Here is a 16817-nt window from a genome sequence, read left to right as displayed (position 1 = left end):
CCAGACCAAGCAATCTTTCTTGGGTCATTGCTGTTCGTAAATAATTTTTAATCAGTTTAAGCTTGGAAAAACTTCTTTCCACGCTTGCTATGACAAGATGAATTGTTATTGTAGCAACGGCACCTACCGCAATATGGCTGAACAAGCGCCCTTATTAAGCTGCACCGTGAGGCAGGCTGCCTCTATGCCACACCCTGTTGATGGTACTGATGATTAGTATATTGTGTTTAATTTTAGGAATCACACGAAGCCAGGAAATAATTAAGAGAATCTTTAACAGGAATAAATGCAAAAATATAATATTGGTGATGTTGCTGTTCTGTGAGTGTGCACAGAATACCTAGCACACTCTGAATATTTGCCCCCTCAGATACACACATTTTTAGTTAGTTAAAAAAGCCAGGAAACAATTAGGGGAATCTCTAACAGTAATAAATGCAAAAATATAATATCGGTGATGTTTCTATTCTGTGGGTGTGCACAGAATACCTAGCACACCCTGAATATATTACCCCGAGATACACATGCACATTTTTAGTTAGGAAAATGTCAACTGTTTTTGTTACCTTAACACAACTACCATGGTGTATCTAGAATGTTTCTGTTATTTGTATAATTTGCTGTTTCATGTCTGTACTGACAAGTTTACAATTAATATCAATATTTGCCAGCAAAGGTTGGACGTTTGGTAGAGCCTCTGCTACTAATGGCTCACAAAAAGTGAAGGAAGTTTGAGCACGGTTAGTAGTTGGAAGGGGACAATCGTTCGATGCTGTTGGCACACTTTTCTCAATGAGTCTTTGGACTCCCTGGAGGCGTCACATATTAATAATATTTTTTTTACATGTATTCTCAGTCTTAATTATTAGTATGCCAACTCATGCATTCCAATTTCAAAACATTTTCAAATGAGGTTAGATATAAACAGTTAAATTTACTGGATCCTCTTAAGAAAATTGAAAGAACTCCATTCCACTTTAACTACTAATGTAGAATCATAATTATTCAAATTCACGCAGTCTGGTATTTCATAAATGTAATTAGTGTACTACTGTTGTTAATAACTTATGTAACCATTTTTCTACTATTGAAAGGAAAATATTACACACACATCAATAAATAATGACTGCATTTTTTTAAGGAAAAAAAATATTCTTACTACAAACATAGAAAGTTGAAATTCATTCAGTCTTGTCTACAAAGAATTCACCAAGAACTCTCTGTCCATTCTCTTTAAAAAAACAATCAAAATATTCTGTTGTAGGTACTTGCGTAACCAAAAAGTTCACATTTTGATTACTTCAGATTTCTTTGTATACCCACAGTATAATCAAATATTTTTGGCTGCAAAAATGTGCCTTTTTTGTCTATTAGAAAAAACAACCATTTGCCTTTGATTTTCAAGGAAATCTGTGATGAGTTACTTTCCCGGAAGTGTTGACAGCTTATGTAATTTAGAGGCACTTTCAACGTGCGGCTTTTGTGGAATGGTGCATAAGTCTCTACACTGACTAGTTTGCCTCCTTTGTGAAGAATTAGTGAACGTACTGAACGTAATGGATAGAAAAAGGCAGCCAAGGCTACAACATACCCTAAAAAAGAGAAAAAAAATAGTTATCTCTGTTATATTAGGATTGTTTATACATTGATTAAATTTATTTAATAAATTATAAACGATTTCATTACTAAAACTCTTCCAAAAATTAACAAATGTGAAATGAAAAATGATAACATAAAAATAGCAGAACCTCAAATGGTTCTGCTATTTTAAAAGCATCCATCCATTGATCTCTCATATTTTAGTAATGTTTTGCTTTCTTACAATGTACGCTAAATATAAGGCAAGCTCTGACTTATGGTTCACCTTTTTTTTTTTTTTCCAGGATACTTTAGTGTGTGTACTGAAGGTAATATATCATATATTGTTTATTTTGAATTTTAATTTTTATACTTTTCTTTGCTCCTGGTACCAATTCAAGTATTTTGTCCAAACAAACAGAGTTCCTTTATCCTATTAATGCATTTTCCATTACAAAAAAAAAAAAAAAAAAAATTTGGAAGAATAAAAATTGATCTTTTGCCAAGAAAAAAGGTAAACCAGCATTTTTAATATGAAATTAAAGTTTCAATAACAGAGCATACTAAATTTTAATAAAAATGTTGAAAAATTGTTAATTATTATTATTATTTGACGGGGTGCTTAAGGGTCAAAGCTGTATAACTGAGAGGAGACCTCCACATAGCCATTGAAGGAATGCAGAGAACCGACCAGGGCTTCTGACCTAATGTCCAATCCTCACCTTCTCTTGGTGTACCTTGTTGGGTATCTACCTGGATACTGAACGAACGAGGATGGACTGGCAATTTGGAACTTAGTTGACCAAATTATAATTCTTATTGACTTCAACCAAATTACAAAATGATGGTACAACATGACAAAATTTCATGCTGGCTGGGGCATCGCCCGGTTAAACAAGGCCCCCATTGTTTTCACCAGGGAACCAGGATAAACAGCGAAAAGTCAGCTACTGGAATAAATCTGAAAAAACTCAACATCACCAGAGTTAAAGATCGGTACTATCAACATAAGAAGCTTGAATGGCAAAGAAATGGAGCAAGCTGAGGAATTAGATAAGTACTAGATTGACATAATAGGGGTGACTGAAATAAAAAAGACAAAAACTGGTGAGATCTCTCTCTGAGCAATAAATACAAAATGTTATATTCAGGCAATGACAATCAAGAAATAGGAGTAGCCATTGTATTCAACACTAAATACGAGGCTAATCTTCTTCAATGGCAGGCAGTCTCAATGAGACTGCCTGCCATTGAAGAAGATTAGCCTTGTATTTATTTGTGCCTATGGTGACTTATTTGTGCCTATGGTCCCACAGAAGGTTCTACTAAGGTAGAAGTGGAGGAATTTTTTGAGGATTTAGAGAAAGCATCTGATACAATGAAAAAGGAAAAGTTGGTTCTTGTTGGGGATCAAAATAGCACGGTAGGAAATGACTGTCAGACATACAAAAGTATATTGGGAAAATTTGGAGAAAAGAGCAAAGCTAATAATAATGGCAAATATTTGTTGGATTTCTGCTCAGAACATGGACTCGTGATTACTAACACCATGTTCCAACATAAAAATGTGCACAAATTCACATGGAGAGAAGAGGCAAGAAATAAGAAAACTCTTGCTGATTATGTTATTGTTGATAGTGATGTTTTCTCCCTTGTGCAGGATACCAGAGTGTACAGAGGATTTGAAATTGGAAGTGATCACTATTTAGTTTTGAGTAGGATAAAATTGAATTTCATATTGAAAAGAATAACATGTAAGAAAGTTTTAAATCTAATAAAAGTTGAGGAGCTCTCTGATGTGAACTGTAGACTAAAATACAGAAATATTATTGAAAAGAAAATGAAAGAGTTTGAGAACAGGAACCAAACTTTACAGATTCAGTGGTAAGACCTGAAGAAAACCTTGATTGATTCACCCAGAGAGGCTTGGGTGAATCAATTCTTGCAGACAACCTCACCCAGAGGTGAGGTTGTCTGCAAGAATAGAAAAATCAGAACTCCATGGTGGACAAAGAAAGTTAAAGAGGCAGTGAAGGAAAAGAAGAAAGCATATCATAAGTCAGCTTGTGCTCTTAGAGAATACAGAGACAAATGTAAGAAAGCTAAACACTGTGTAAAACTAGCTAAACAAAAGTCACGGGAGGACTTTGGAAAGAACATAGAAAATAAATATCAAGAAGGTGGCAAAATATTTTGGAGGTTCAAGAAGCTTAGAAATGGAGGAAAGAGTGGTGTAAAAGAAGTTAGAGATGATAAAGGTGACATGAAAACGGGGGAAAACAATATCCTTGAAGTATGGAATAATTACTTCGAGAAATTGCTAAATGAAACAAGCAGTGATAGCACAGTGGTAAAAAACACTCAACAGGCATACAGTCAGGAATACATATCCACACTTGAAGTAGAAAAAACCATCAAAGGCTTGAAATGTGGAAAGGCAGCAGGAGTAGATGATATTCGACCAGAAATGCTGAAGTATGGTGGTATAAAAGTCTTACAGTGGCTGCACTGCATAGTTCAGAAAGCCTGTACAGAGGGACAAATCCCAATGATTGGAATAGAGCTCTAATAGTACCCATATATAAAAAAGGGAAATAAAACTGAATGTGAGAATTACAGAGGAATTTCCCTACTGAGTGTTCCTGGTAAGATATATGCAAGTATACTTGAGAAAAATGGTTGAGAAGAATTGTAAAAGAAAAGCTTGGTGAAGAACAAGCTGGATTCAGGCCAAATATCTTCACTTTATGACAAATAGTGGAGAAATCATGGGAATATAACAAAGATCTCTATCTGAGTTTTGTAGATCTGGAAAAGGCATATGATAAGATGCAAAGAGAGAAGCTATTCAATAAGCTACAGTTATATGGTGTCAATGGGGCATTATATCAAGCAATATTTAGTTTTTATTTGAGTTGCAAGTCAGCAGTTAGAATTGATGGAAGTACAGGAAGATGGTTTAATGTTAAATCTGGTGTGAGATAAGGATGTACATTATCCCCTCTGTTATTCATTATCTATATAGATTACATTATGAAGGAAAGTGGTATTAAACATGATATCAAAATTGGATATGTTAATGTCAGCTCTTTGCTTTAAGCAGATGATGTTAAACTTCTGAATAAATCCGCTACAAGTCTGCAAGATTCCAAGACTAAATTGAATAACTGTTGTAATAGATAAGGTATGGACAGCCATAAAAAGACAAAAACAATGAAAATAGGCAGAATTGTTGAAAATATCAACTGCATTGTGAACGCAGAACCTGTGGAACAAGTAAAACATTTCACCTACTTAGGCATTATTTTTAGTGAAGATGGTAAATTAAATATGGAAATAGAAAACAGAATCAATAAAGCTGGTATAGTAGGAAGTCAACTGAATAAATTCATATGGAATAAGAGAGAAATTAGTCGGAACACTAAATTAGCTGTATACAAGACAGTGTTCAAACCAGTTTTAACTTATGGATCTGAGAGCTGGAACAGAAGTAAAACACTTGACCACAAAGACTAGAGACCACAGATATGAGAATCCTGAGAAAGATTAGAAGCATGAACAGATGCCATCAATATCATATTAAAAACGAGGATATTAGGAAAGAACTTGACATTGTCAGCATCCAAGAATGCATTAGCAAGCTAATCTCAGGTGGTATGGTCATTTAAACAGAATGGGTGAAAAAAGATTGGCAAAGCAAGCATTCTCTGCCAGGTTGGCAGGAAAGTGACCCAGAGGAAGATCAAGATATAGGTTGATTGATACGGTACAAAGTGCCTTAAAATGACAAAAATATAACATCTGATAATATTGGAGTCTTGACAACAGACTGATCTGGAGGAAAATTGTAGATAGGAAGTTAGTAATGATGTAAATTTTTCATGTAGTACTATCATATCCTGTACACCCCTTGAAGGTACATGGCAGGAATTTGATGATGATTATTATTATTATTATTTGACACCTCCAGGGAGTCCAAAGACTCATCGAGGGAGAGTGTGCCAACAGCATTGAACGATTAGTCGCCTTCCAACTACTAACAGCGCTCAAGCTTGCTCAACTTTTAGCATGCGTCATTAGTAGCAGAGGCTCTACCAATCGACCAACCTTTGGGAACCAGCATTTTGCTCATGATGTTTTTGAAATGGGTATTTTAGCATCAAAAACCTGTTATTCAGATCATCTTTTTTTTTTTCAGAAGCTAGTTCATTAATTTGAAAAGGGGAGGGGATCCATATCTAGGACCAATGGAGAGTTAGATTCAAGCTTTTACAAAAGGGACAGCTGAGAAGTTCTGATAAACACCTAGAACAAAAAATATTTTCTGATGAGACTTTTTTCTCAGAGGATTGCAAATGATGCAGCAGCGCTGTAATGAGTGTAAACCACTTTGTGTGGAATATGTAGAATAATGTGCATGGTTTTTCCTCAGTTGCTTCATGGTGGTTATCACAACTTCTCAGCCCCTCCCCTCGTATATTTGTGTTCATTTGATTTTGAGTTATATGTGAATCCTGAAAAATTATTTCTTCCCTCCCCTTTTTATTTTTGAGTGCATTTCAAATGCTAGATGCTAGATGAATATACAATTCCTCTAGTATCAGTCTGACTATTTATCCATCTAGTTGCACATAAGGGATACAAGTGAATGAAGTATCAAATATATGAAACATCTATGATACCATATATTCCTGGCATTATTTTTTACAAAATCAAATAAAAATTTGAATGGACAGCTTATTCATGATTTTCACTTTTTTTGTTCCTCATGCACAGTAATAATAACAATTTCCTCTCACATACCTACACATTGCTGTAGTAGAAAAGTGAACATGTGGTAAAATCATTCAGGAGCTCTGCTAAAACTACATCAAAAATTGAACATATCATCCATAAGCTGGAGACACTATATACCTGACCTATTTGTTGAAAGGTTTATTTACTTGGTTATACTATAAATTAATGATGCGAAGAAATTACATTCTTGGTTTCGTCCTTTATCCAAATGTAAACAAAGTTTGTATGTGAAGTCACTTCACGACTGGGCTACTTGTATATAGAGGCTAATGACTTTACATCAACTGCCTTAGTTGTAATTAACTGCCTTAGTTCACATCAACTGCTTTATTTTAAGTATAAGCAAACTTTATTTGCTTACACTTAAATAAGGGATACAAGTTTAAAAAAAAAAAACGAGGAATGTAATTTCCTGGCATCTTTAATTTATACCTGGCCTAGTTTGCCAGTTGGATATTGAGCTGCCTTGAAACAACAGTATATGCAGTGGATGGCATGGAAGGGGAGCATAATTTATACCAATCGAGTACTCGAAAACTATGTAAATTTATACGTGAATTAAAAACACATGGGCAAAAAAACATCCAAAAGTGCAGCACAGCAAACAAGCCTTGCTTTTCATCAAAAAACACACAGAATAGCTATTTGTGGGATAGTGATCATAAAATAATGCAAAGTTAGCTGACAATGACTATGAAAGTAGTGAAGAAGAAGAATATCTGAAAATATATTGGAAGTAAAATATTTTGTTTGTTGATCTTGCATAATTTTGTCTGATTAAAACTACAAGGCTTTAGCTGCAATCAACAAAGAATATCTCCAAAAATTCAGTATAAATTATGTGGTTCCCTTTTAAACAGTTAATGAACCTCCTTGTCCCCAGATGAATACAACTAAATAAACATAAAAGAAATTTATGAATGCAGGTGCTCATTCTTTAACCTCATTCCCTCCCATGGAATACATTTCTTAGTGTATATACTTTTCTGCGGAGTTGGGAAAAGGGACAAATGTAATTATTATAATAAAATGATTTATTAAACTTTTTTTTTTTTTTTGAAACAGAAAAGTAGCCATCATACATCAAACATTTATTTTCACTCAGATGGTGCCATAATTTTTTTTTTATACGGTGTATACGAAAGTCAATAATCTTCCTGAAAACTGTCTATGACAACATACCTTATATAAAGCACTTGTATTATTCATTACATGATTCTTCTTACCACTGGGCATTATCTGGCATCCTCTTTTAAAACTTTCTTTACATACATCTCATAAATCATTTATCACCCATCATTTCTTATTTCATAACATGCTCTATACTTCAGTACTTCTATCAGTAACTTTTTTTTCTCTTCCTGGGAATTTTCCAAGTCAGAATCAAGGATGCATTCCTCAAAGACAAAACTTAATAGTTTTTCACTACTTTTCTAACATAAGAATCATATTAACATTTCGTCACTGTTTAGTAAATGAAAAGTTTCAGCTTTAAAATATATAGTAATATAAACTACAATATACATTTAATATCATTTCTTCCCCCAATCTTATTAATAATTTTTGCATATACTGTTCTCTCAACCTAGAACACTTTCCAAAAGTAGGACACTCACTTCTGATAGAGAGATGAAGAGAGAGAGAGAGAGAGACTGCTAAAAATAAATAAATATATACACATTTTGTCATTACCTATATTAGTTTCATCTATTATTTGTATCTGCTGTTCTGGTGGAAGCCAATACTTAATTTAATTAACATTAATCCTTAATTGTATTAATAATTACAAAAATTAATGCTTAAACTAAAAACACTATGAATTATTATTATCATTACATATTCAGAACCTTTTCCAGCTAATACATTCCATTTACCAATCACTTGCAACAAAAAATCTGCTTCTTGCTCCCCAGACTCTCATAAAATTTCCAGGGATAGTCTATGGTTCTCTCTCTATGAATATTCCTTTCCATATTAATCTGGTAAAAGCACTTTGTTAACATTTCTGTCATATCATTTCTTTAAATGTTAAGTTTCTTGCAAGAGGGTAAGTTGCATTAACCATTTTGCGTGAGGTTAGTGTTAACTTAACCCATCATACTTTCACTTTGCTTATAGCTGAAAACTGAAGATCAGAATATAAAGAATCATTATTAGCAAATAAAAAGTATTTCTCATTGATATTTAAGTGGGAGATGAATTTCATCGCCCAGTGTGAACCACTGCCCTGCTTATGGGAGACCTGAAGTAGCTTAAAAAAAGTTCCATGTTTGTTCTCTAGAGCAGAATTCCAGGACTATGCAAAAATAAATATAAAACCGATAAAAATTAAAAATTTAAAAAAAAAAAAATCCTTAGCCCACTCATGGTACAAATATAATATAGGTTTACTAATAATCTTTTGTGGGTGGGAACCACATAAAAAAATTAAACCATAATAAATAAATAAAAAACTGCATTTACTAATCTAAGACAAACTGCAAAATGATGAATCAAATATTCTAACTATTCCAGACTAATGTAGATTACCTACTAGTGTTAAAAAAAGTGAGTGGGAGATGACTGAATTATACTGAAATTTCAATTCTAAATCTTCCTTCATATGAATATTAAAAATATTTATCATTAAAAAAAAAAGTTATCATTATAATCCTTGATTTAAATGTAGTCAATTCTTTGTAAACTACATTTCAATCCAAAAATAAGGTATATTAGTGCAGTATGGAGTGGTGGCCACTCCATACAACGAAGATTAATGTAATGTGAAATTGTGTGTGCAGAGTGGCTTCTCATAAGTCCTGGAATACCATAGAAACAAATCATAATAAAACATTATGAAACAATAGTCTTTTTATTTTATTTTATTTTATTGATCTCATACACAAGAGGTTGAAGAACCTATAAGCACATCAGTGTAATATTCGGGAGGAAGAAAAAAGGAAATTTGACATTTTTCTTGAAGAGTTGCAGGTTGTAGTTGTTTGGGAATATTACAGGAGGTAGATAGAATGAAGAGGAGAAGAAGGTTTGGTGTGTTTGCAGTTACACTGAAAAGGCATGGTGAGTAGCTGCAGCTCTTGTTTTAACAGGTCCAGAAAGTGAAGGATTGACGACTACCAGTTCAGTGGAGCAGTGATCATGGAAATACCTGTAGAACACAATGCTGAAACACTGCATCTGTGAGACAGAGGTTGAAGTGAGTCTGTAAAGGTAGGAATCACCTCTGTGCAAGAGCCTCCAATGCTCAGTTGGTTTTGACGATGCCCTTTGGTTGGAAAGACTTGGGTTCAAATAACGTCTAGAACACGGAGACCCCTTTATCAGGGCTTTTCACTTAAAAAGCCCCCTGATAAAGCTGGTCTCATATGGAGGTAGACGATTTTTTTCTCCCGAAAACTCAGATCTTTCGTCCTTTAGAACAGGCAAACTGGCCATTAGAACACATGCAATTAACATACATAATACAATGGCCTCATAGCCCGTGAGTTGCTTCGGCTGTAAAGTTAAATAAACCAAACCAAACCTCTGAGCAAAGTACTCTCTCTGGACAGCATCAAGAATTTTTAGGGATGCTTTAGATGTGCCATCCAAAACATGTGAGCAGTATTCTAAGAATGAGTGGATTCAGGATTTGTATAGTATTAGTAGCTGGGTGGGTTTAAAATAACATGCTGAGCAGAAGAGAATAGCTAGGTTTTATATGCTGAGGAAGCTATTGATGTGATGTGTTCATGCCAGGAGATGCTGAAGGTTAATGTTAGCCCAAGCAGAGAGATCTGATCCTGTCTAGTGAATGGTGCATTGCTGACAGTAAGGATAGATAAGCTGAGATTACTTTTTAAGACAGTAAAGGGAAGACTGCATTTTTGTGGCATCAAAGACAACCAGTTTGTCCTTACCCACTGAAAAATAGTAAGGAGATCAAGGCACAATTAAAGAAAATCTTGAAGCTTAAGATGTCTGAGCACTCCATGGTTGGTCAAATGAGTAGAATAAATGGAGAGTACTATCATCAGAAATTTGTGAATAGGATTAGTGGTGATTGAGAGTAGGTCTGGTCTGGCTGGCTAAGTGATGATGAATGTCATTTATGTTGGTGTTTATGCCATGGATATTATTATTATTACATGACTCCTTATAGGTGTCATGAGGGAGGTCACCAACTTCTACAACTCTCTGCTTCCATCACGATTACCAACCATACTGAACTGCTACTACCATTATTATCTACTGCCCACCACCACCACTAGTACTTTTTTTTTGTCTGTAAATTGCAGGAATTTACAGACAAAAAAATTTATCCGACATACAGACAAATTGTTCTTAAGCCCAATTTGTCTGTATGTGGGATGAAAAACCCTGAGTTTCTGGGAAGAAAAAACTCTGCTACTTCCGTATGAGATCGGCTAACTCACCTTCAAGTGATAATGTCCATATAAAGATTCCTCTCGTCACGACGAGAATCGAACTCAGGCCGTTTCCAATCGAAGGATGCAATGTACTTTCATTATTGTTTCATTTAAAGTTAGATGGAAAGACAGAGACATGTCCAAGAGTCTCTCCATGCAGTGAGAGACTCTTCGACATGACACTCATCTAGAGAGTGACTAGCTTCCATGCCATAATTGGCCTTGATAGAGTCTCCCACATACCACTATGTAGATTCCCTCTGGACATAACCTGTCAGAATATATAGCTGTGAGATTATGCACCAGCTGTCCAGTAAGCTTACTGATAGGTTTGAGCCATGTACGATCTGGTGGCTAGCCTGTGACACCATCATTTTTAACTTATGTACCCTCGAAATGGAGGAGGTTTCAGTCTCTAAGTATGTTTGGCATGTCCTTGAAGGTTATCACTCACACAGCATGGAGAAAGAAGGGGAAAGAAACCAGAACCCAAACATGGAATTTTCCACTTCAGGTCTCCAATAAGCCAAATGGTGCAGGTCATCTGCCACCTAATGGATTTAGTTGACATTTCCTACAACTAGGAAGGTATCCTGTTGCAGTAGGTGAACCCCTTTTGTGGAAACAGGCCACACCACAGAAGGCAAGGTTGACTTGAGAGGGAGAAGCTGTACCTTGCACATCACCTACCCATTAGTGGCTCATCTACCAAAAGCAGCTCGAGAATTCTAATTTTCTAGGCATAACTGGCATATATGCTAAATTAAAAACACCATTATTAATAGCTTTGGAGTTTTGAAAATCAGATGCTTCATTCCACCCCTTTAATCTGAAGATCCTAAAGATGCACCTCCAGAGATCAACAATGAAAGTCATCAAAAACCTAAAGGCATTCACAAACATTCATGCCTATAATGAGATTGAACTGACTTTTAAGGAATGTTTTGATTTAGCACTTACAAGCACATCTTTAAAGTAGGTTAAATCTCACTATAGGCATGAATGTTTGTGAATGCCTTTAGGTTTTTGATGACTTTCATTGTTGATCTCTGGAGGTGCATCTTTAGGATCTTCAGATTATTAACACTTAAGCCCAATCATTTCTATACTACTTATGAATTAGTGATCATTTGCAATGATCACTAATTCATAAGTAGTATAGAAATAGAAGACATGACACAACATAAATAAAAAAAATGAATTTTATTAATTAGGATACTAATGTATAACAGATTATACATTATACTAAATGTATAATCTTTTGTGTGTGAATAAGTGAGAATCACATAAATTTTTTTTTAAATCATCTATCAGCTAAGTTCTTGTCCAAAAATCTTCCAATATTTGTTATATCATTGTAGTGTAGTTTCTAATTCTAATTTGGTTTCTAATTCATTTCTTTTTCCTTTTTTTTTTAGTCCCAGTAATGTCAATATGGTAGAGTGCATATGGTACTGGGAAGTAGTAATATTTGTTGTTAAAATAATCCTGTATTCAAAACTAAATAATGAAATTCCAGCACCTCTTTAGCGAGATGAGAGATGGACATGATGATGCCAGAATCCTAAATGAATGTGGAAAAATCAGTCTTATAAAAAGCTAGCAGGATTTTTTCCTCCTACAAAACAGGAACAACAGCCAGCAAACACATGTAATTAACAGACAAACTGTACAACAGCATGTGTATGTGTGTAGTAAACTGAAGTGCAGACAGTGGATTGTGTGTAATGTATTGTACTGTATAGTAACATCCCATGCAGTAGCGCACTTAGGGTTTAATCTTGGGGGGGCCTTCGAGTTGAGTAGACGATTTGAAAATACACACTACGCATCACATACAACCTATGACTGAGCATTTGCAATGATCACTAATTCATAAGTAGTATAGAAATAGAAGACATGACACAACATAAATAAAAAAAATGAATTTTATTAATTAGGAAAAGCTTTTTGGAAAATTTTCTAGTGTTTTTTCCCTTTTTCTTTGGGGGAGGGCCAGGGTCCCTTCCCCCCCTCTGGATGCACCACTTATCCCATGCATCATGAAGTCCTGAGGCTCCATGGAGGTATAACATGATTAATAATATCTATTAATCATCTTCTTCTAAGCCCTTTTTATAACCATTTTTGATTATAGGCTTCCTCCATTTGTGTACATCTTTCTCTGTTGATGGCATCCTGATGCCAAGATTCTCAAACCATCTTCTCTCTGGTAGGCCAGGGACATTCATCTTCCTCTACATTAATGCCACTGGGTGATTGTCTTTGTCCATCTAATGTTTTTCATATACGTTTTTGTGTTTCTTATATCTTTATTCCTTATTTTGTCTTGCAATTTGATGTTTAGCATGGCTCTCTCCATTCTGCAATCGGTTTTCTTCTTTTCCTTGCCAGTATTTGTTTGGTTATTGATCATTTCTCTGATCCATATGTCATTGCTGATTAATAGATCCATTTATAGATCAAGTTATGACATACGGATCTATTAATCTTCTAAAATGGAAATACGAAATTAGGCAATTACAAATCATACTTATGACATCTCAAAATTATTTCCAAAATACAAAGACAATGCTGTATAAAGTCTATGATTGCTGAAATCTTCATTCAAATGCTACTTGTATTGTGAATACTCACCCATACTCAGACACAGGGTACTAATTCCGTAACGATATTTATTTTCTCCGAGATTGATTCTCCTCCAAAAGGGCTTAAGATCCCCATGTTCATTAGTCGGTTCGCCTGGATCCACATCCCGCAAGGTGGTATAGGAAAAACGGGCAAGGTATAACCAAAACAGCAACTGTACAATACCAAATGCCGTTAGCAGTTTAAAGAATTCACGATTCTCGTTAGAATAAAGCTTCGTGTCTTTTGGAACGTTCTCATATTCTTCAAATGGTAAGTTATCTGGTAAAGTTCGGTACGGGTGAATCACGTATGCAAAAATATTTGATGCCATCACCGTATGCTTTTTATAGTATAACTTATTAGATATTACAGCGTACATATTTTGGTTTAAAGAATAACTTCTACAGTTCGATGAATATGTGAAAGATGAGCCAGTGAAGAAATTTCGATATGACCGTATAGATTTAAAAATGAGCTTTGATAAATTTGTACTCCGAACTTTACTTAAATACATCTTAACAGAGAGCATTATAAGTTAACTTAAAAACACAAAAATGAACACTGTCATTAAACATACTCCTTTGCTAATAATATATGTATATAAAGATTTTAGATTATCACACTAAGTCGCCAACAAACATGCACTGCAACAATGATGAACAATTGTGCTGCCAGCTATCTTCGATGGATTTAGACGAATAAATATTCTGTGAGGATACCTTCCGGCTCTGTAGAAATAGTGTTTGGATCACCGCAAGAAAGTTGAGTTTAGTTATAGTCACCCACTAGAAGAACTTTATCTACGTTTTTCTTCAGCCGGTTCCCGAGTTAATCCATCTTAGGTGCGGGCATTCATTTTCTATCCCCCCTCCACCGCGCCGAAAAAAAACTGCGGGTTTTTAACCATGCATTTTAAATATATATATATATATATATAGCATTCACGATTTTAGCAATATATTAAGGGCCCCTTAGCACAATTGGAAGGACTGGTTGAGCCTTTCTATTAAAAAAAACTATTAGGAAATTAGAAAAGACAGGAGTTCGCTTCGCGCTATGACAAGATAAGTTTTCATATGAACTTCTTCAATTTAGGGTTAGTTAGCACATCTCATACGAAGTTTGCAGAGTATTTCCTCTAGGAACCGAAAGGATTTCATCCGCATGCAGGCGGATCAGCCGTGTCAGTAGATTGAGGATTCATTAGTGGGTGGTGGGTGGGTTAGAATAGTGATGCCCTCCCGCAGTGAGTCGTGGATTCCTTGGATGCACCATGTAAAAATAACATTAAGTATACCAGTTAGGATTTAGAACTACGAAACGGAATGCCTGCCATAATTGATGAGTCCCAAGTTGAGCAGTTGGTATCCATAGAAGTGTCACCTTAATAATAATAATAATTGATTATTTGAACTCACTATCAGTGTTGGCTGAAGGATGGAGACCAATTCCCAAACAAGCTTCAAAAAGTTAGTTAGGGCTAATGGAGCAACGTCTGCTTCCTTTTGGATTAAAGGGCGTTAAAGGATGCATTTATTTCTATAAATGCATCCTGAAAATTATATACTTCAGTCTTTCAGTTACCAACTAAGACTGCATTTTCCAATTTAGAAAATAAAGAAGCTAATATTCTTTAGTAAAGAGAACCAGTTACCAGGAAATAATGTTTATAATGAATCTAATATAGAAAAGAAAAGTACACATCTCCTGAAAATCCGCTATCAAAATATAACATCATCAAATTCAAAACTCCTCCAAACGTTGTCTGCTAGTTTGCCAATGTTGTCAGATTTAATATTTCCATCTTCTAAGGCATGTCTAACCGCTTCAGTCAACTTCTTGGGAGTCGTCCTGGTATTTTTCCTGGATGGTGGTCCTTTTCCCTGCTGTGTTGGTAGGCTTTGCTAACATATGCTCTCCCATTTTGTTTAAGTGACCATACCACCTAAGATTAGCTCTACAGACATTCTCGAATCGTAACAATGCCAAGTTAGGATTATTCTGCCAGATGCCATCAGTTAACTTCCCGGATTGTTCAGAGATATCAGTAGTCTCCAGATCTTAGATCCATAATTTAAAATTTGTTTGAATACTGTCTTCTATACCACTAGCTTAGTATTTTCACTAATTTCTACTTCATTGCATACAGATTTATTCACTGGACACTCCACCACACTAGCTTTGTTTATTCGATTACCTATTTCTGGAATTCAAGCTTCTGATAATGGCCTCTGAATTATGCAGTAAAGGGAATATAACTCCAGGCCCGAACATTTTGGTCACATACCATTTATTCCAGTTGTCTATTAATATATCAGGGTTTTGTTTGTTTGTTTGTTTGTTTGTTTGGCTCTTTTCTGCTTCAAGTAACGAAATGTACTCTTGATTGCATTTCATTGAATATTTCTACCACCATTCTGTCACTACCAGTAGCATTTAACCATCTTTCAAACTAATTACTCCGAACAACTAGGAAAACTGGATCTTCAGTTTGAATCTCCATATCCTTTTATAGCATTCTTTCAACTTCTAAGAGTTTTCAATTCCTTCCAAGGTGCTAGACTAACCGACTAGAGGAAGTTTTTCTAAGCCTTTTTTTTTTTTTGACCGGTTCTTTCCCGACTTAGTCCATCTTCGGCAAGGATGTTTTTCTTCAGCAGACGCGAGATTTTCATTCCTTGAACTCAAGAAAATCGAATGTAGAACCTAAGATATTTCAGACAATCAAAATATAGTTAGAATTACGGACCACAAAACGGCAGCACTTGTCAGACGTCGCTCTTCACCAGGCGCCGTATATAATTAGTGACAGTCTTGGAACAGCTATTTCTGATTGCCTATTGGTGGAGACTGACCTTTTCACTCAGACTCCAGTTATGTACTTTGGCTTGAGATTTCCAGTAGCATATTGTATTAGCAGGGTTATGCCACATGAAACTTGTGAAGCAGGGATCTTGGCGTAATGGTGGATAGGAATTTGAAGTTCAAGGGTCACATAGCAAAAATTGCGAATACAACTCAGAGGATAATTGCGATGTTGAAGTGAACGAACCCTGACATATAAGGATAAGGAAGTCATTTTTCCCCTTTATAAGGCCTTGATAAGATCGCACCTGGAGACTGTTGTGCGCAAATTTAGTCTCCTAGGTTCCAAGGGGGAGAAAAAAGCTCTGGAAAGCATACAAAGAAGAGTTACAAATATATCGGGACTATGTGATTTAGATTATGAGAACAGATTGTGAGTAGGTGGATTACAGACTCTGGTTAAGAGTGGAAAAACGGGTGATATGATAGAGGTCTGTAAACTTCTGAATGGATCTTATAGGACATCTAATGAAACTTTTAATTATAAGGAAGGTGGGTAGAAACCATGGAGGCTTGTCTTCCATGAAAATTAAGTTC

The 16817-nt window shown here is 35.2% G+C and overlaps 1 protein-coding gene across 1 annotated transcript; it reads right to left on the bottom strand.

Moving 5' to 3' along the window:
• Positions 1–1112: 1112 nt before the first annotated feature.
• LOC150095095 (transmembrane protein 223) lies at positions 1113–14235 on the bottom strand. The gene is made up of 2 exons (XM_090411365.1): positions 13422–14235; positions 1113–1592 (listed from the first exon to the last, which is right to left on the bottom strand). Exons 1-2 carry the CDS (start codon positions 13942–13944, stop codon positions 1297–1299), a joined length of 819 nt encoding a protein of 272 aa, XP_090267491.1. The 5' UTR covers positions 13945–14235; the 3' UTR covers positions 1113–1296.
• Positions 14236–16817: the final 2582 nt, after the last annotated feature.

Source organism: Typopeltis vanoorti, chromosome 21 (genome assembly GCF_054136105.1).
Source record: "Typopeltis vanoorti isolate ZY-2024b chromosome 21, IOZ_Tvanoo_1.0, whole genome shotgun sequence".
NCBI classification, from domain to species: Eukaryota; Metazoa; Arthropoda; class Arachnida; order Uropygi; family Thelyphonidae; genus Typopeltis; species Typopeltis vanoorti.
The sequence above is the reverse complement of the archived record's forward strand: the minus strand, read 5'-3'. Positions and strand labels throughout refer to the sequence as shown.

Coding starts and splice junctions, on each gene's coding strand:
- LOC150095095 (XM_090411365.1), bottom strand. CDS start 13,944: ATGCTCTCTGTTAAGATGTATTTAAGTAAAGTTCGGAGTACAAATTTA. Junction 1,593..13,421: donor TACCCTGTGTCTGAGTATGG/GTGAGTATTCAC, acceptor TCTCTTTTTTAG/GGTATGTTGTAGCCTTGGCT.